Source organism: Anomaloglossus baeobatrachus, chromosome 1, assembly GCF_048569485.1.
Source record: "Anomaloglossus baeobatrachus isolate aAnoBae1 chromosome 1, aAnoBae1.hap1, whole genome shotgun sequence".
Classification (NCBI taxonomy): domain Eukaryota; kingdom Metazoa; phylum Chordata; class Amphibia; order Anura; family Aromobatidae; genus Anomaloglossus; species Anomaloglossus baeobatrachus.
The window spans coordinates 168,271,734-168,288,893 of NC_134353.1; the positions used below are offsets into that span (position 1 = coordinate 168,271,734).

Sequence of the window (17,160 nt, forward strand, 5' to 3'; positions counted from 1 at the left end):
TTATCGCTACGCCAGCTTCACACACACACTCACCTGCCGTGCGACGTCCCTGTGGCCGGCGACCCGCCTCCTTGTTAAGGGGGCGGGTCGTGCGGCGTCACTGCGACGTCACACGGCAGGCAGCCAATCAGAGCGGAGGGGCGGAGATGAGCAGGATGTAAACATCCTGCCCACCTCCTTCCTTCCGCATATCCTACGGAAGCCGCAGTGAGGCCGGTAGGAGACGTTCCTCGCTCCTGCGACTTCACACACAGCGATGTGTGATGCCGCAGGAGCGAGGAACAACATCGGACCGTCGCGTCAGCGTAATCATGGATTACGCCGACGCTGCACCGATGATACGATTATGACGCTTTTGCGCTCGTTAATCGTATCATCCAGCCTTTACACACTGCGATGTCGCATGCGATGCCGGAAGTGCGTCATTTTCAATTTGACCCCACCGACATCGCACCTGCGATGTCGCAGTGTGCAAAGTGCCCCTTAGACTTTGTTCACAACTTTTTTCTGCTGCAGCTGTAAGGTGGAGAAGGATACACAGACAGTGTTAGCATCCATCCACCAGGGGTCTCTGTTAAGACTGGCCAGGTGACTATTTGGTAGTGCTGATAGAAGGAGCAGACTGGAAGAGACGAGGACATGTGGGAAAGTGATCGCTGTTGTTTTGAGAAATCCGTGCCAAAATGTACCAAGACTGTCCTATATGCCGGTGTCTTGAGAACCAGTGAAGCTAAAGCTGTTTGATAGACTGTCCTATATTCCAGTTTGCTAAGAATCAGTGAAGTCAGGCCTGGGTGTTGGAAATTTACTGTGGTGAAAATCTATTCCTGGGAGCTGTGTGGTGTTTTTTTGGAGTTGACTTCCCCTCAAGTTTCTGCATTAACACGGTTGAAGGAATCACCAACAGGCTGACAGAAGACCTCGTCTCTTTAGTATAAGCTACATAATCCAGTTTGGTTCCACAGTTCCCAGACGAGTGAAAAATAACTGAACTCTTCCCCACATAAATCCTGAGCTCAGGCCCCGCTGTGGACAGCACTGGTGGAAAGCATGCACACAAAATTATTGTTTGTCACCAAACCATGTTAGAGAGGCTGCAGTCCCTGTGAGGAGAACTAAATTCTGCATTAGTGCAGATTGCTGTAATGCTCACAAGATGAGCAAAGGGTTAGTGGATCCACAGAACCAAGGCACCAATCACTGCTCTAGAGGAGCATATCTGAATGGCTACCGAGTCTTCACTAATACTACTGGTGGTGGAGAAAGGCTAGCGCTGGTAGGTAGAGGATCCACGTGGAATCACGATACCTCGGCAGCTGGTGAATCAGTTATGGACGCAGTCTCTGACAGTAAGAGAAGCAGCAGCCGGTATCTTAGTTTTGGACAGAATTAATGGACATAGCAGCAGCGGCCAGACTGGATAGTTGCAGAAGCACTGGACAGCATCGTAGAGTGGCCGGTGTGGATAGTCGCAGCAGCAGCCGCTGAAATGGGTAGTTGCCACAGCAGCAGCCTTGATATGCACTGGAGCACAGATAAGAGACAGCTGTACAGTACACAACACAGTAGCGGCAGCAGAATAGTACCAGAGAACTAGCAATGTACTGTATAGACCATGTTGCCCAGGCACCTCCCTTAAAGGGAGGGTACATTAAATACTGTATGCCTATCAGCAATAGGCTGAGAGGTACTTCCGGGTTATGGCATACTGGCCCTTTAAGAAAAGGGGTGTGTCCACACTCTTGCATTAAGGTTACTCCCAGGAGACTTGTGCAGCATCTGCAGGCCACAGGAGACAACAGCAGGGCCCGGGAATAGAACAGCAAAGCTGGGAAAGTGAGAGTGCCAGCATCCCCATTGGGAGATGGAACAACGCGGGGACGCCAATAAGGGCATTGCAATTGCAGTACATGTTCATGTTTGGTACCTGAGTAACCTTTTGCCATGTGGGAGTTCTGGTGGGAGGCATTTAAGTTTGTGAACCATTGTGCAGTTCCACCAAGAGGCCTTTTCACAAACTCAGTAATCTTCACCTCGATTCTAGAGTAGTTTGCGCACTTCTATACTACACAGGGTGTATTACTGATAAATTTGCTGTGTGTTTCCAGTAACATTGGTTGTCTGTGTTGCCAGGGCAGCACATCGGTCCTTGTCAATTCTGACCAATTGTATGTCATATTTTGTTTGCGGATTTCCTTGCTTTTTTGTTAGAGACTTTTAGTAAAAATACCAAACGTCAATACCAAACGTCTCCAAAACTGTCTGATTTTGTTTCTGATCTATGACCTGCTGTATCCTGAAACAAATTCCTCAGTACTCGGCTTACACAGCTTCCCGTTTCAACATGTGAATTAGGGCTGGACATAAAATACAGCCCTGGCACAAAGGACCCGACCAGCTTTCATAAAATATATTCTCCTCACCGGTAAAAAAATAGAGCAAGACTTGTGGTGGCATTAATATCTCTGCTTGTGACTAGAGATGGGTGAACCCACAAATGTTCAGGTTCGATGGGTCTGGCTGGACATAAAAAAAAAAGTCCGGTTCAGAATTGGACTTGAACCCGAACATGAGCCCGGATGCCAAACTCCATATAAGTCTATGGGGACCCAAACATGTGTGCTGTAAAATGGTATTAGTAAGGGCTAGGGGGCTGCAAAGCAGGAGAAGTATACCTACCGAGTCTTCCGTGTGACTGTCACACTACTTCTGGATCTACTCATTAGCTCTCATGCACATTCACTGCTTTCCCCACCCTCCCTCTATGACAGGGTGTGTGATTGGTTGTAGCTAGAATGCTGGTGTGCCAGTGTCTGTGATTGGTTGTGGAGTGTAAAAATAAACAAATAATTGGAAAAAATTATGTTCCCCGTATATTGATACCCAGCACAAATAAAGCAGATGACTACAGGCTGCAGCCCTCAGCTGTGTTCATTATCTTGGTTATGTATCAAAACACATGCAGCTTTTTGTTATTATTTAAATAAATAATTTAAAAAAATGTCATGCGGTCCCCTTCCCTCCAATTTTGATACCCAGTCAAGATAAAGGGGGCACCTGGGGGCTGGTATTCTCTAGCTGGGGAGGTCCATGGTTATTGGGCCTCACAAGCTTAAAAATAGCAGCCTGCAGCCACCCATGAATTGTTGCATCCATTATATGTGCCAATGCTGGTACTTTACACGGCCCATCCTGATATATGGGGTTAATGACGTGATTTCTCAAAAATCACAGCTGTCATCAAACCCGAGTTAGTAATTGGGAGGGTTGTTTGAGAGCCCTCCATTACTAACCCTGTAAGTAAAAAGAAATGAACACAAAACACACTCAGAAAAATCCTCTATTTAAAAAAAAAAACAAACAACCACCCTCTTTCTCCAATTTACTAACTCCTAAAACACCCTACACATTTGATGTAATCCACAGACATGACTTCCTATGACAATCCCGGCTCTGCTACATCTGAGCAGATTACCAATGTGATTTCACCTGGCACTGAAAAAATGACATATAGCAGCACCATGCACCCTGAAAAAAACACAGGATACTCACACCTTACTCCAGCAGTGATGAATAGGGCCTGCGGTATGCACTCTTCAAGGCTCCAAAACAGCTGCTTTGGCACACAATGTCCTGCATACATGTTACGTCATGTCAGATGTATGCAAAGCATTATTTACCAGTTATCTGGCTCACAACGGAGGTGGCTCACTAGGAATCTGTGAGGATGGAAGGCCATTTGTGACCCCAGCTCTGACCATACGTGCACAGGGATTAGGATTTGCAATTGACCACTTCTGTAGTGAGCCATACTAACCTGTGGAATAATGTTTAGCATTTATATACACTCACAGTACATCTCAGTGCACTCATATGCTATATACTGTGCATACATACTACTGTATATGCAACAGTGTAGTATACACAATGTTACATACACTATATATCATGTTCACAAGGATACTCTATACACTACATGTTATTGTATACATTATATATACATTACATGCCCAACTTCTATATACTATATACACTATATTATATACGGTATGTATGTTAGTCGGCTACTGCCTGTTCTGTAAAGATCGCTTTTCAGTGTATTGTTGCGGTTTACTTCCAACACCGCTCTCTGCGCCTTCATGTCTCCACTTTATTTGCTATTCCAATAGAAGATCTAATCGCTGCTTTAGTAACACATTTTGGAAGTATGTTAGTATTGGTGTTATGCATCAGTACATTTAGTGATAGAACATTGACACTAACGACTGCTTCATTTTTTGTCCGAATACTTACAAAAGGTTCAGAGCCTCCAGATGGCTGTTTTTGGCATTCTTTTTGCAAACTGTTTGTTTTAATCTGTGATGTTTGCTTTATCCTTCTATTAGGTTAAGAAAAGTTCTTCCTTTGACCTTTTCATAGTTTAGCTTTGATTTAAACAAACTTTAAATGAAAAAATATATTCAGAGAATGTGGTAAATAATGATGGATTTAGTTTTAGCCCATGAGTTCCAAATTTTAAGAAATATATAAAATCTTAACAGATGTTTCAAGTTGTCACTGCCATGTATAGAATGAAGCAATATTTTCAACTACATTAACGCTGAAGGATTAAAACCTGTCATCAAATTTTAGCCAAGGGGCAGAGACCCTGATTCCTTCGATGTGTAACTTACTGAACTTATTGATATCATTTTGATAAAATCACTGTTATCTGCTGTAGATCTACCAGTTATATAAATGCTGAACTCTGTATAATTCCATCCACACCACTGATTTCTGCCCATGAACAGTGTACACAGAATGCTGCCAATCAGTCATGATGGCGGGGTAATACAGAACTCTTGAATATGCTTGACTACCTGGCAGCAGGTTTACAAGTCCTTGAATGATGTCCTTCTGATAAAACTGTGATTTTATCAAAACTAATCAGCCCAGTAAGTGACAAATCACTGGATCCAGGTTCCATGAACTACATTATAAACTTTAGGCTATGTGCGCACGTTGCGTAAATTCATGCAGTTACGCTGCGCTTTGTAGTGCAGCGTAACTGCATGCGTCCTGCGTCCCCTGCACAGTCTATGGAGATTGTGCAGGGGCCGTGCGCACGTGGCGTTTTAGAGCGCAGCGCTTCGGCTACTGCCGAAGCGCTGCGCAAAAAGAAGTGACATGTCACTTCTTCCGTGCGCTTTGCCGGCAGCTCCTGCTCTGTCTATGGCAGGAGCTGCAGGCAGAGCGCACGTTCTCGCCGGCACCATGCGCTTCAGAACGGAGCTTTTCAGCTGCGCTCTGAAGCGCACCTTTTACGGTGCTGGGCTAGTACGCAACTTGCGCACATACCCTTATGCTGCTCTCAGATTAGATGGCAAAAACCTTTTTATGTCTGTTTCACGATTGTCTTGTAGTGTAAACAGTCTTACCTGTTGTATCAGCAAAACTCTTCATCATGGGGAGAAATTATCTTTTCCGGAGATCATCATTCTCAGCGATGAATCGTCCCATGTAAACAAGACTCCAAATGCTGAGAACAATGGCAGCCCAGGCGCACCGAGTGATTTAAAAAAGATCACTCCGTGCGCATTGTTTGTTCTACCTCTGTAAACAGGCATTGAAATGCCCACCGATCCATAAATGTTTTCCGATTGGCAGTGCTATCATGCCGCTAGTCAGTCCATGTAAACAAACTCATAGTAATAGAACTATGAAAAGGTTATGCCTGCGATATTGATGGCTTTGAGCTCAGATGTCTACAGATCTGCATATACAGATGCTTACCTTGCCAAATGACAAACCGTTATACATCCAACAAAGCCTCATTAGCACCACGGACTAGTTATATTGATGGCGTTTTTAACAAAATCTACAAAGATTTTGTTTATCATCATAATGTACCTCGAGCAACACAAGTTTGTTGATTCCCCAAATCCTTCCAATGAATTATTATTGTGATAAAAATTAACCACACACTAATATCTCTATATATATATATATATATATATATATATATATATATCACACACTATGTATATATACCGCACACTCTATATATATATATATATATATATATATATATATATATATATATATATATATAGCACACACTAATATATATATTTATAATGCGTGTGTGTGTATATATATATATATATATATATATATATATATACATATATATATATATATATATATATATATATATATAATGTAGACAGTATAGATTATTTTGAATGAGAATAGCTCAAAATAGCTCAAAAGTCATGTGAGAGTCATGTCTCCCAAAGAGCACAGCGGGGGTTGTAAATTGTTAAGCTGATGTTGTGAATAAAATTTGAAGAAGTTAACTTTAACCCAGTTAGAGCAAATTCCAGATAGAATGATTGTTGATCCATGCGCTGTCATTAGTTTTCTAAAATACTTGAATGTCTGTATCAACAAGGTTACCACGCCAAAAACACATTCTGTTCAGACATGTAAGGAATTACCAATCCTGGGCAATCTGTGACAGCTTCTGAAAGACATGAATGATTTTTAATAACCGTGTAGTCATCAGAATACTTTGGAAAATGTATACTCCACGCATTGAAGAAAGCTGGCACTTACGTAAGACTGGGTGGCTACTGCGTCATCACCATACAACATACTAAATGTCGATATCATCAGAGCACATTAAAAAGTGTTTACTGAGGATAAACTTGCCAGCAACATAAATAACACTAAACCCATCTACAAATTGAAGCCATAAAAGATCTCATGTGTACGGAATCTGTAACGCTTCTTTGAGCAAAATTAATAGATCACGTTGAATTTTTTCACAAATGTCATTACTTTTGTTCCTGATGAGTGGCACCATTTGGCGCAAGATCAAGAAACTTTAAAGATACGATAATAAATTGAATAAAATTAGAATTAAAACGAATATCAGAAATCAACACTAAATGTGCCGTATTTAGTAATTCAATCTGAAATCTCTACTAAGGGGTTTTTCCAGGCTAATTATGAAAGTCTTCAGTAAATCTACGTGATTGCAGATTTATGAATCCTTACATCGTGTGCAGCTCACGCTGTGAGGATTCACCGGTGCCAATGGCGAAACCGAATGGTAATGTGATCGTAGTTATGCAATATTCATACACCCAGCCACATTCAGACTTGACGTGTGCCTCCTCCCTCAGTACAAGGTTGTGCACGTTAAGTTGGAATGTGGTTGGTAGAATGCATATTTGTGGTTCCATGACTGCTCGGTCTCGCCGCCAGTACTGATGTGATGAGCCTGGACAACCCCTTCAAATTGCTTCAAACCCCTTCATTGCTGTTCTGCAATTCTCATATCCCACCCTTTCTGTTTCAGATCTCCGTGATTAGAGGAACCTATATTGGCTTAGAACTTATGAACAAAAAGAATGGTGGCCAAGGAGGAGTCATAATAAATATATCATCTCTGGCTGGTAAGATATTGAATTTGCTAATTTAGTATCATCTTCCATAAGTAAATTACATACAGATAGAAATACCCTCCTCAACATTGAAATTGCAACTCTAAAGGCCCCGTCACACGCGACAATATATCGTGCGATCGCATGAGTGTTCGCACCCGCCCTCGTTGTTTGTGTTCGTCAAGGGCAATTCATTGCCCGTGGTGCACAAAGTCGTTAATCCCCGTAACACGTACTTACCTACCTAATGACGTGTGGGCAGCGAACATCCTCTTCCTGAAGAAGGAGGGATGTTTGGCGTCACAGCGACGTCACACAGCGGCCGCCCAATAGAAGCGGAGGGGCGGAGATGAGCGGGATGTAACATCCCGCCCACCTCCTTCCTTCCGCATTGCCGGCGGGACGCAGGTAAGCTGTGTTCGTCATTCTCGGGGTGTCACACGTAGCGATGTGTGCTGCCTAAAGAACAATGAACAACCGGCGCACAGAAGAAGGAACGACATTATGAAAATGAACGTCGTGCCAACGAGCAACGATAAGGTGAGTATTTTTGCTCGTTAACAGTCGTTCGGAGATGTCACACGCTACGACGTCTCTAACGATGCCGGATGTGCGTCACAAATTCTGTGTCCCCGCCGACATATCGTTAGATATATCGTAGCGTGTGACGGGGCCTTAAGAAGGACAAGTCATGAAATTGTGGAATTCACTGAATGCATTGACATGTTAAGGATATGCAAGTTATGAGAGAGGAAACAAACCATCATCTCTTTCAAAGGTTTTCAAGTGCAGAACAAGACAGCAATTAAGGGTGGTCTATCCTCTTCAGCAATAGATTCCGCTTTTGTCTTGGATGCAATGATAACAGGAGATTGGTCTGTAGACCACATGGACAACACCATGAAGAGACCTTTATGAGGGAACGTCCCACTGGTCCTACTCTATGGGTTATGTTGGGATTATCGTGTGGGTTGGTATAAGTGATCAAAGTGGCCTTGATGGTATGGACATTTCTCAGAAGGAGCCATTTTTCAAGACAACAAAGTCATTCAGTAGGTTCCTCATGCCATTTTAAGCATGCTTGGTGTAAGCATGCCACCATGGCCGAGAGAAAGAAAAAGCATAAATTACTGATGCTTTGTCACCCCCCATTTTTTATACTGGTTATGATACTTCCCCATGATTGGCTGAGCTCTGAGCTAGATCATGTGATATGTTAGCCCAACTAGTTGTGCCGGTGGTCATTAGCTTGCCCTGTGACTCTTCAGCAGTGTGTGAAATTATGCCAGGCATTTTAGAAAATGTGACTTGAATTTGATTTCATGTATGTGCATAAGCACAGTATATGGCTGGTCTGGCCACCTATTGGCCAGTGTTTGCTCATTGGATTCAGGTATACAGTTAATTCAAGATAATAAATACCAGTAAAGAAGTTGCTTTGAAAATGATAAAACACTATACGATTCAACCTGTCAGATAAATCTATCTTTTTATTATGCAAGTAGTGTGAAAAATACACAAAAAGTAAAAAAAAAAAATCTTCCCATAAGCAAGTAAATAATATATCATATATGAATTCATTTTATTATTTTTTAGCCATCATAAATGTAATCTGATACAAATTATTTGTTATCTTTAACCCCTTAACGACCGTGGGCAGTAAAATTACGTCCTAGCGGTCATAACGTTACTGCCCGCGGTCTGCCGGCGGCAGCATGCCGCGATCGGCGCACATCTCAGCTGATTTTCACAGCTGAGATGTGTGCCTGCTAGGCACGAGCAGAATCGTTATCTGCTCATGCCGTTTAACCCCTTAAATGGCGCTGTCAATATGTGACAGCGCCATTATAAGCGCGATCGTGGTAAACGTTTACTTACCACCCGATACCGGAAGTCACATGATGCGATCACGTGACTTCTGGTAGTTGTCATGGTAGCACAGGGTCATGTGATGACTCCTGTACTACACATGAATTGCTTTCACTTTCGCTGTGCCCGTGGCCCAGTGAAAAAGAAAGTGAGCATATGTGCTGTTTACAGCTATGTAGCTGTGATCAGCAGATAGTGCAGAGCGATCGGACTGCTGATCGCAATAGCCCCCTAGGGGGACTAGTAAAATAAAAAAAAAGTTTTAAAAAATTAAAAAAAAAACAAAAAAACCTAAAAGTTCAAATCACCCTCCATTCGTCCCATTGAAAATTAAAGGGTTAAAAAAATAAAAAAATATACACACATTTGGTATCGCCGCGTTCAGAAACGCCCGATCTATCAAAATATAAAATCAATTAATCTGATCAGTATACGGTGTAGCGGCAAAAAAAATTCCAAACGTCAAAATGACATTTTTTTGTCGCTACAACTTTTGCACAAAATGCAATAAGAAGCGATCAAAACGTAGCATCTGCGCAAAAATGGAACCGTTAAAAACGTCAGCTCGAGATGCAAAAAATAAGCCATCACTGAGCCATAGATCCTGAAAAATGAGAACGGAATATGGCGTAAAACGTGTGCCACTTTTTTCGGGCAAACTTCTGATTTTTTTTAACCCCTTATATAAAAGTAAACCTATACATGTTTGGTGTCTACGAACTCGCACTGACCTGAGGCATCATACCCACACATCAGTTTTACCATATAGTGAACACAGTGAATAAAATATCTCAAAAACAATAGTGCTATCGGACTTTTTTTGCATTTTTTCTGCATTTGGAATTTTTTTGCCGTTTTCCAGTACACGATATGGTAAAACTGATGGTTTCATTTAAAAGTACAGCTCGTTCTGCAAAACATGAGCCCTCACATGACCATATTGACTGAAAAATAAAAAAGTTACGTCTCTCAGAAAAAGAATGGCGAAAAAAAAAAAACGGAAAGCGAAAAATCGGCCGGTCGTGAAGGGGTTAAAGCATTATTCCAGGAACAAAAAATGTAGCTTCCGGTCAAACTAAGTGACTTTCAGAAGGATATAATATGTGCTAATTTTAATGTCTGTATTATGGTCACAATACCAGAACCTTCCGTGGCTCAACCAGAAATAGTTTGATGACTTCACATTAATGCCTGTTTCAGTGTCAGTGATTCTGGTACGGTTGTTGATAGTTTTTATATGTACCAGAATCACGGACATACACAGACCCATTAAAATCAATGGGACTGGGCACACATCAGTGATTTTTCACTGACCTGTCTCCGTGCGGTGTACAAGCATGTTCGTGTGTTCCGCATGGAGACAGGGCATTTTCAAGGGTTTTGTTGGACACACTAAATCCTAAAACATTGCTTTAACCCCCAGTGAGAGCCATTCAAAGACTACAAGTGTGCTTTGTTTTCTTTTTCCATGTACAATATCTAATTGTGTAGAAGGATATTTTTCTGTGTGGCTAGTATAGTTTTTTAAAAGGATATACCATATTTTTCACTTTATAAGACGCACCTCATTATAAGACGCACCCCCAAATTTGGTGAGGAAAAGAGAATTTTTTTTTTAATGTTAAATGGGGTCCATCTTATAATGCTAACAAATCATATAAGGTATATGTCCCTCATAGCTTCCCCATCCTAAAATTAGCCCACTTAATCTGAATATGGCCCCTTATATTGAATATAGCCCCCTTGTGCTGGCACACGTCCCCCAGTGATGCCACATGTCTCCTATAGATGTCACATGTCTCTTACAGTTGGCACAGGTCTCCTATGGATGTCACACGTCCCCCTGTGCTGCCCATGGCCCCCTATGGATGGCATATGTCCCCCTGTGCTGCCCATGGCCCCCTATGGATGGCACACGTCCCCCTGTGTTTGATATGGCCCCCTATGGATGGCACACATCCCTCTGTGCTGCCCATGGCCCCTTATGGATGGCACATGTCCCCCTGTGTTGGATATGGCCCCCATGCTGCTGCCCATGGAAAAATAAAAAACTCTTTACTTATCTTCTCCAGCGCTGTCCTCCCTCGTGTCTCCCTCCATGCTGCTGAGCTCCTGCACATCCTGGTTCTCGGTGCCGGTCATGTGATCAGCACAGCAGAGTGACATCATCTTTGCGTGCCTGATCACAGCGGCAGCAGGGAGACTGCGGAGACTCTGGAGGAGGTAAGTAAAGAGTCTATTTTACTATGGGCAGCAGCATGGGGATCATATCTAACACAGAGGGGGCATGTGCCATCAAAGGGGGCGGAGGCACATATACTATGCACCGCTCCCCCAGCCCATCACCGCGGTGCGGTTTCAGCACCACGGTGATGGACAGCGGCAGTGCATATTATATGAGCGGGAGAAGGAGATCTCCCGCTGCCTCCTTCAGCGTTCACCAGCCTGCCTCAGCCTGCCTCAGCCTCCAACACCGCTCCAGAGCTGCCCCCACCTCCCCTGGGCCCTGCAGTATATAATCCGTATATTCGGATTATAAGACGCACCCCCTTACTTTCCCCCAAAATTTGGGGGAACAAAAGTGCGTTTTATAAAGCGAAAAATACGGTAATTAAAAAGGTATATTTTAAAGGTATTTTTTTTCAGTGAACTGAATTGATTTCCTAAATATACATATTATTACTATGCGGTGAAGCAACCTAGGGAGTGTAGTGTACCTGGGGCAGGCTTCTTGGATTAGTCAACCAAACCGCATGGTCCCCACAAAGTAATATCTGACTGAAATGATACAGCGTCTGGTTCATGCTGCCCATGCCAATCTAACAGTTTCCCTTTAAGTCCATTTGAAAGCTCCTTGTAAAGAGCAATTTGATTCTAATGTCTTGCACTACCATCTCTTCTGCCCCTTAACTATACCTGTATGACAATCCAGTCCACATGGGATTGTAAAGAAAATAGTCCATCTGCAGACTAATGTTACAGACAAGCGGAGTCTAATTCTAATACTGTGAATATTCCCACACTTTTTTTAGAGGTAATTTGTTAGGAGGTTTTTGCTATGTAATTTGAAAACAGTAGGGGATAGAGGCTGACAAACAGAGTTCAATGATGTGGGATTTATTGCCCTGCTGGTAGTGTTTACTTATAGTGAAGGTTATATCACCTGGGATTGTCATTGCCTGTCGGATTACACTAGGCTGATGACACCCCCTCCTCTTCTGATCAGCACCTTACTGTCTATATACTTTGTACATACAGAGCTTGATGTGGGCGGATTAACTTTCTCAGCTCTGCTACACGCTAAATCTAAAAACTCTGATTGTGTCACAACTAGTGCACCCAGTAAACTAAATGATACATCATTGGAATGAGGATCTCTTTGCCTACATGATACTGTTCTTAGATGGGGTAGCAAAAACCTGCTGACAGATTCCATTTAAGTGGGGGACATGAGTACTGTGAGGGGCAATAGTGAAGTAACTAGAAGGTAGGCAGTGAGGGACACGATGTAGCAGTGATTGCTTCAGCAAGACGACAAACAATGATACAAGAGTTGACAGGGACACTGTGGTTGGAAGAGGGGGAGAAGAAGTTTGCAGGGGCTCTGTGGGGACGTGTGAGCTAAAATGGCAAGGGCTCTGACAGTGGAAGGGAGACTAGTTTGAAGCATAGGAAAGAACATTCACCTGGCAGTCTGTGCAGAGCACAGGACGGCAGCAGGTTCAGGAGCTCCTCATTGTTATCTTCTTTGCGTTCTTTCATCATTAGGCATTGTAGTCCTCCATGTCTGATGTCTGTACCAGGTATTGACATCAGGCACTGTCGCGGGCGGAGGAGGGGACGCTGCGCTCTCCCACTGCTCGGGTCCGGCCGCAGCTGCTGCGGCTGCTGCTGCTCGGTGGTGGCTCGAGCGGTGGGCCGGATCCCGGGGACTTGAGCGGCGCTCCTCGCCCGTGAGTGAAAAGGGTGGGGATTGATTGTGGGGATTGGATATTGTCCGTGACGCCACCCATGGTTGTTGTGATATTGGTGACACTACCGCTGCTCTGGACGGGGATCCCGGGAGCGATGACAGGGAGCAGCTTTGATGTTAGTTCTCCCCTCCGTGGGTAGGGGGTTGGTTGTCCCGGGGCCTGGTGATGGGGTAGGGATGGATGGCAGGCGGATTACGGGGCCTGGTGAGGTGCAGGGTCCGGCCGTAGCTGCTGCGGCTGCTGCTGCTCGGTGGTGGCTCGAGCGGTGGGCCGGATCCCGGGGACTTGAGCGGCGCTCCTCGCCCGTGAGTGAAAAGGGTGGGGATTGATTGTGGGGATTGGATATTGTCCGTGACGCCACCCATGGTTGTTGTGATATTGGTGACACTACCGCTGCTCTGGACGGGGATCCCGGGAGCGATGACAGGGAGCAGCTTTGATGTTAGTTCTCCCCTCCGTGGGTAGGGGGTTGGTTGTCCCGGGGCCTGGTGATGGGGTAGGGATGGATGGCAGGCGGATTACGGGGCCTGGTGAGGTGCAGGGTCGCTGGGGCAGCGCTGTGCCGCACAGCACGGTGGTACTCACTCAGCCAATGATGAGGACACAGTTCTCGGTAAAACACTCGGCTGGATGGACGGGTCCCACAGACGGCTGCGGTGTTGTTTCTCCCGGCAGTTTGATGGTGACTGCCTTTCCCTGCACCTATGTAGTGTAACGGTTCCAATGGGTTCCCACCGGTAACCCGCTCCCCAGCTTGAAGATTGCTGAAGGAGCCCCTTTTGCCCACAGGCTCTGGCCCTGGGAACTTTAGCCTTGGTGGTGACTGTGTTTCCCTCTCTCGGTTGGATGGTTGCCTTCTGTCGGGACTTGGCTGCTGGGAAACCCAGGAGGTTCCCTTCGCTAACGGATTTGGCAAATTCACGGCGACTCCTAGCCTTGCTGGGGTCCGTAAGCCCCTGCCGGATGGTGTTGGCTTCTCTTTGCGTACCGGTCCGGTACCGCCAGGCCACCGCCCATCCACGGTCCTTACGGCTAGCTCCAATAGGCCACTCCTGCAGACGGTCACCACCGTCTGCCAACCTTGCTGATCTGTCCGGGCCACACACCCTGACCAACTTCAGGCTGCTTAACTGCCACTTTACTCCTCTCTCAACTCTACTCAAAACTGATCTGCCTGGTTTTCCCGCCTCCAGGACTGTGAACTCCTCGGTGGGCGGGGCCAACCGCCTGGCCCACCCCCCTGGTGGGAACATCAGCCCCTGGAGGAAGGCAACAAGGGTTTGTGTCTGACTTCGGTGTGCCTGACCGGGAGTGTGGGGTGTGTAGGTGTTGTTATCTGTGGCCCCTGGCTTGTCCAGGGCGTCACATTCCCCCTTAGTAAAATGCAGACCGTCCGCGGGCTGCCCGTCCATCACCGGTTTTATTTTCACAAACTGGAAAAGATAACGGTAAACATATTACAAGCATAATAACATCTTCCCACATCGGGAGGTACTCTTACTTAAACGTTGCTAACGGTGTTGGCTTCCGCTCTCCCCCACCCAAGTAACCTGGCCCTGATGCTGCCCCTAAGCAAACAGGCAGCACCCCTTGACCCCAGTCCAGCACAAGTTACCCGAGCGGGTTCTGTCCTTTTCAGGGGACCCACGTCCATGTGGAACCCCTGAAACCCCCAGAGGATCGCCACCGGTTCCGGTTGTGGCTGGGCCCCAGCCTGCTCCACTGCGGGCCCTTCCTCCAATCTGCCTCTCCGGAGGCGGCAACGGTGAAAGCCACAAACATTAATATTTACAAGCCACAAGTTCGTGGTTGCCCTGCAAGTTCTCAGGCTTGTCCATAAGGAGTCCCTTACGCAAAACTTGAAAACAGTCCCCACGGGGACAACAGTGCCGGCAACGACCGGTTTCAATCACGGATTGTCAATCAGGTGAATCTTCGGTTATCATTCTTTCTTATCATTCATTTTCAACTTTTAAATGGTACTTTTAACACACACAGACACAATTCCCCCTCTTTAAAGAGTAGTTTCCCTGTACCTAAGTGGGGGACTACCTAGGTTAGGACAAGTGGAACTCCGGGGTCCGGTGTCAGTGGTGACAGGCAGTGGGGCAGAGGGAACAATCAGTTCCTCTTCCATGCTATTGTGTGGGGCAGGCAGAGGCATAGGGGAGCTGGGTACAGGTTCATCCCTGGGCACTGGCTCATGGTTGACCACTTCCATCACTTCCTCATCCACGGGTTGTGGGAACAGTATCACTGGAAGAATCACCGCGCCATTCTGTGTAGGCCAGTCTGCTGGAAAGTCACCCATTATGGTGTGGATTACCTCTTTTGCCTTCTCCGCCGGTCTAGGAACCGGAGCTTCAGCCGCTGCCCTCAATGCTGGTGGGCACCTCTTTAGATGGTCCCGGGAAACCGTGGCCAAAGTGCCCCCTTGGTCACGACTGATCTGGTAGGCCTTCCCATCTTCCCATCCAGTGGGCTGTATGACATATGGGGTTTGCTCCCATTGATCATCCAGCTTGTGGGTCCTCCTCTTTCGCTTCAGCACTACATCTCCAGGCTGGAAAGGGCCAGCAGACGCCTTCTGGTTGAAGCGCTGCTCCTGTTGTTCACGACTCCGACTCAAGTTCTTCTCAACATACTCCTGAATTTGTCGATACTGCACCCTCCGCCGAGTGTCCCATTCAGCTGTCGAAGGGAGTGCTTCTGGGGCTTCCAATCCCATGTCCAGATCCACCGGTAGCCGGCCGGGGCGAGCCCTCATCAGGTATGCTGGGGTGCATTTCGTTGAGCTGGAAGGGATATTGTTGTACATATCGACCAAGTCAGGTAGCTTCTCCGGCCACAGGTTCCGCTCTTCTAGCGGCAACGTCTTGAGGAGGCCCAGGACCAGATGGTTCATCTTTTCACACATGCCGTTGGTTTGGGCATGGTAAGGCGTGGTCCGGATTTTCTTGCAGCCATACAACTGACAAAATTCATGGAATACCTCCGCTTCAAACGCCGGGCCTTGGTCAGTAAGCACCTTCTCAGGGTATCCATGTGGTCGGCAGAAATAAGCCTGGAACGCTCTAGCGGCGGTACGGCCAGTTAGGTCTTTGACTGGGACAACCACCATGAACCTTGAATAGTGGTCTACAATGGTTAGAGCGTAGGTGTACCCACTTCGGCTGGGGGTGAGCTTTACATGGTCCAGGGCAACCAGCTCCAGTGGTTGATGTGTAACGATCGGGTGTAGGGGCGCCTTCTGGCTGGCCTCATCCTTCCTTCTCAGCGTGCAAGGGCCACACTCTCGGCACCAGGCCTCTACAGATTCCCGCATTCCACTCCAATAGAACCGCTCTCTCAACAGCATCTCTAGTTTCTTCCATCCGAAGTGTCCAGCACCATCATGGTATGCTTGCAGGACGGTGGGCACGTTAGCTTGGGGAATCACCAACTGGTGGATCTTCTCATGAGTCTTCGGGTTAATCAGCTCACGGTACAACTTCCCCTGGTGTAGATACAGCCGGGCCCGTTCTCGCCACAGGCGTTGGGCTTCGGCTGGGGCGGCAGAGTCTATCCCAGCAGTGCCTTGTTCCACCAAGATCTTGACTAGGCGGATAGCGGGTGCCTGGTCCTGGGCTTCTTGCCACTCCTGGCTGGGCAGCGGGTCCGGGTTTACCCGTTGTTGATGGACATGCACCTTCTCAGTCGGTGGCTGATGAAATGCGGGCAACTCAATCTCTTCGAGGTCGTCATCCTCGGGCCCTTCTTCCAACAGGTGGGGCATCCGAGAGAGTGCATCGGCATTAACGTTGGCACGGCCGGCCCTGTACTTGATGGTGAAATCGTAGTTGGCTAGCCTAGCCACCCACCGCTGTTCCAACGCGCCCAGCTTGGCT

The 17,160-nt window shown here is 46.2% G+C and overlaps 1 protein-coding gene across 2 annotated transcripts in view; it reads left to right on the plus strand.

Moving 5' to 3' along the window:
- Window positions 1-17,160, plus strand: part of HPGD (15-hydroxyprostaglandin dehydrogenase) — a 132,120-nt gene that overhangs the window by 48,291 nt on the left and 66,669 nt on the right. For both annotated transcript variants that reach the window (XM_075347196.1, XM_075347195.1), the window contains exon 4: window positions 7,346-7,442. In XM_075347196.1, the coding sequence (XP_075203311.1) occupies window positions 7,346-7,442 (97 nt within the window). The remainder of the gene's footprint in view (window positions 1-7,345; window positions 7,443-17,160) is intronic.